Source organism: Lactuca serriola, chromosome 3 (genome assembly GCF_051521515.1).
Source record: "Lactuca serriola cultivar US96UC23 chromosome 3, Lser_US96UC23_V15, whole genome shotgun sequence".
Taxonomy (NCBI): domain Eukaryota; kingdom Viridiplantae; phylum Streptophyta; class Magnoliopsida; order Asterales; family Asteraceae; genus Lactuca; species Lactuca serriola.
The window spans coordinates 4,365,340-4,369,021 of record NC_136410.1 but is presented as its reverse complement, the minus strand read 5'-3'; the positions used below and the strand labels follow the sequence as shown (position 1 = coordinate 4,369,021).

At 37.4% G+C, this 3,682-nt stretch overlaps 1 protein-coding gene across 1 annotated transcript; it reads right to left on the bottom strand.

Annotated features, from left to right (window-relative positions):
- Nucleotides 1-904: 904 nt before the first annotated feature.
- Nucleotides 905-1,996, bottom strand: LOC145094222 (uncharacterized). The gene is made up of 2 exons (XM_079032525.1): nt 1,523-1,996; nt 905-1,408 (listed from the first exon to the last, which is right to left on the bottom strand). The coding sequence occupies exons 1-2, from the start codon at nt 1,994-1,996 to the stop codon at nt 905-907; spliced, it is 978 nt and encodes a 325-aa protein (XP_078888651.1).
- Between the last annotated feature and the right edge of the window lie 1,686 nt (nt 1,997-3,682).

The following is a 3,682-nucleotide window of genomic DNA, read 5'->3' as shown; positions in this document are numbered from 1 at the left end:
ACAAGGTTGGTATGAAATACATCTTTGCAAAATATTTTTTAAATTTCCCAAACATTCGTGAAAGGAATTACCATAAACGGTGAAATCGTCCATAAACACTTGAATGATTTCCTCAAAATACTCTGAAAAAATACTTACCATGTACCTTTGAAAAGTGGTGGGAGCATTGAAAAGCCCAAAAGGCATTCACCTATATGCAAATGTTCTAAAGGGGCATGTGAAAGTGGTATTTTCTTGATCCTCAGGTGCAACAGTTTTTTGTTGGAAACCAGAATACCCATCCAAGCAACAATAGTGTGTTTTTCCTACTAACCTTTCCAACATTTGGTCAATGAAGGCAAGTGGAAAATGGTCTTTTTGAGTCGAGGCATTGAGTCTTATATATTCTATGCAAACTCTCCACCCGTTTTGCACATGAGTGTGGACTAATTCACCTTCGTCATTATTTGCACCGGTAATACATGTCTTCTTTGGTACAACTTGGGCCGAACTTACACACTTGCTATCTGCTATATGATACATCATTCCCTCATTGAAGAACTTCAAAATATCTTTTTACAATCTCCATCAATGGTGGATTCAAGCACCTTTGAGCTTCTCGAGAAGGCTTGTAATCTTCTTTCATAAGGATTTTATGCATGCAAAGTAAAGGACTTAGCCCTTTTGGGGCTGGCTATAGTCCACCCAATAGCTTCCTTATATTCTTGCAAAGTGTTGACAAGCACTTATTCTTCCTTTGTTGCCAACTTGGTGGAAATGATCACGGGTATCGTCTCTTTCTCTCAAAGATAACCATACTTGAGATGATACGATAAAGTCTTGAGTTCCAATTTAGGTGCCTACACAATAGAAGGAACAAGTTTTTCATTAGGCATCGATAATTTTAGTTTTGGAACATCAAACCTTATTTTATTCTTTTGATCCATGCAAGATACAACTTCCATAATCTCTTCATCGATTTTGAATTGCTTGGAAAGTTTTTTTCCACTCCATCTTTTTGACGATTAATGTCTAGAACTAAGGATAAAACATCGAGATTAGATAAATCAAAACAATCTTCGGTTAATGGTTCAATGACATCCACAAAATTTAAAGATGAAATCTCACTTGGATATCTCATAGTATCATAAATGTTGAAATTTATCACCTCTCCATCAAATTCCATGGACGATGTACCATCATAAACATCATTTTTTGTTCGGGCTGTTTTCTGAAAGGGTCTTCCTAGAAGAATTGAACTCAAATTTGGTGAGTCATCATCATCCATGTCAAGGACATAAAAATCTACTGGAAATACTAGTTCATTCACTTGGACTACGAAATCCTCTAGCACACCTAACACGTCTTCTAACACAAATTTTGGATGTACTAAAGATCGGTCATCCAATAGAATGATCACCCCGGTCTTCTATAATATGCCAATATTTAAAGTTTTGAAAATAGAATATGGCAAAACATTGATAGAAGCTCCAAGGTCTAGCATTGCTCGTGGAACATGAAGATTACCTAACTTTCAAGGAACTGTGCAGACACCTGGATCCTTACATTTTTTAGGTAATCTTTTCTGTAACATTGCATAAACATTCTCACTTACTTTAACAATTTCATTCCCTTTTAACTTTTTCTTACATGTGCTTAATTCCTTAAGGAATTTAGCATACATAGGAACTTGTTTGATGGCATCAATGAGAGGAATATTTACTTCAACTTTTCTAAACATCTCCATGATCTCATTATATTCTCTCTCCCGCTTTGATTTGTTCAATCTTGTAGGAAAAGGAGGTGGAGTAACTTTCACTTCAATGGGTGCTTTTGACTTCTCAACTTCTTTTTCTAACTCCATTTCTTCATCTTTTTCAATAAAGATTGGACCTTCATATTCTTTACCATTCCTCAAAGTGATGACACATGCATTATGCTTTGGGTTCTTCTCGGTTTGTGCGGGTAGTTTTCCTTGTGACTCCAATTTACTCACAGAAGTAGCAGGTTGAGTCATTTGTTGCTCTAAATCTTGATACTCACCTTGTTCTCATTTAGAAATGATTGAGTACTTGCGGCTAAACTCTTAACAATATCTTCCAAAGACATTCTTGATCCACTTGAACTACTTTCTTATTGCATGTTTTAAGGTTGGAATTAAGATTGATGAAGAGGTTGATTAGGATGGACACAGAGTCTAGACATTTCAGCTTTGTGCCTACCAGCACAATGAACATAGAGTCTAGACATTTCAGCTTTATTGCATTACATGAATTTTATATTGCTCTTTAGGACTAGGCTTCATATCACTTCCCAAGCAATACCTACTAATGAAAAACTATAATAAAATAAAATTTGTCTTCAAAACGAAACAGTATAAGATAAACTTCGGAGTATTGGGAAGAAAAATCAAACTGTAAGTCACCGATTGAATTTGCATCCAGAAGGTCGGAGAACAACATTCATAATCTCATAACAGATCCGAAAATTCTTCATGTCATTAAGCACAAACCCTATGTGATCCTCTCCTTTCTTCCTTTCTTTCCTTTCCCGCAAAGGACACATACTCTCGAACGAAGTTCTGAATATTGTACAGTTGAGAGATGTCCCCTATCATGTGCCTGAAACAGCCACTACCAACAAACCAAAGTCTGATGATATGCCTGCAAAGCTGCTCCGACACAGAGCGGGATCAATTGGTCTTTGGAACCCAATCCATTTTAAAACTGGCTCGACCTTTGTCATCAACACACGATACTCGCTCCCAAGATATATCCTGCTTATCACAAACAGAAGATGTAGAAATATTAGAATCATTAGAAAATTTGGGAGAGTGAACCTTTGGTACCCTTCTGTAGTCGGGTTTAACCCATTTCTTGTTCGATCCGATGGGTGCCACGACACATGATTTTGAACTTGAAGTTGGCCGTTGAGATGACTTTCACCTAGCCAGTCTTGGTTTTGCGGGAGCATCTCTTGGATTGGGCTTATTGACTGGCATTCCCTTCTTGACCTTGGGATTTTGATTCTTGGTCTTGGGAATTGGATTCTTGGCCTTCGTGGCATTCCAGTCGCCATTTTCTGAATGTGACCTTAAGGGGTTTCTTTTGGAAAATCTCCCTCTTGGCGCGTTCTGCCACCCTTGTGCATAGTAGGGAGCATATGCGTAATTTGGACTGTTTTGGGCAATGTGTCCTGGTGTTTCACAGTGAAAACATGTCTTTTTCTTCACTGGGAAGTTGTTTCTTCCTGCCCCTGGTGGCGTGCCCTTACCTTGCTTCTGGTTCTCCCACATGCACACTTGCAACAAGCACTCTGTTTAGCTTGAATTGGTGACTTGTATTTACCAACAGCAGGTTGATCAGAAGTAACTGAGTTAGAAGCAACAAATTATGAGTTCAAGGAGTCATTGGCTTGTTCAATTGTGTTCTCCTTGTTCTCTTCTTCCACTACTTTACCTGCACAAGAAGTAGATGCATCAGTATTCTTCACCTCAACTGTAACGCCCGGGTTTCGGGGCTAAGCATTTTTGACAATGTAATAGTCTAGGTCAACTCTTGTAACTCTTTTTGAAGTAATAAAGATTAAATATTTGAGTATTATGTGAATTATGTGTATTTATGTGCTTATTATTTAATTATAAATGTATAATTAATAAAGAATAAAAATAAGCGTCAAAATTAAAGTTTGAGATAAGCCCGAT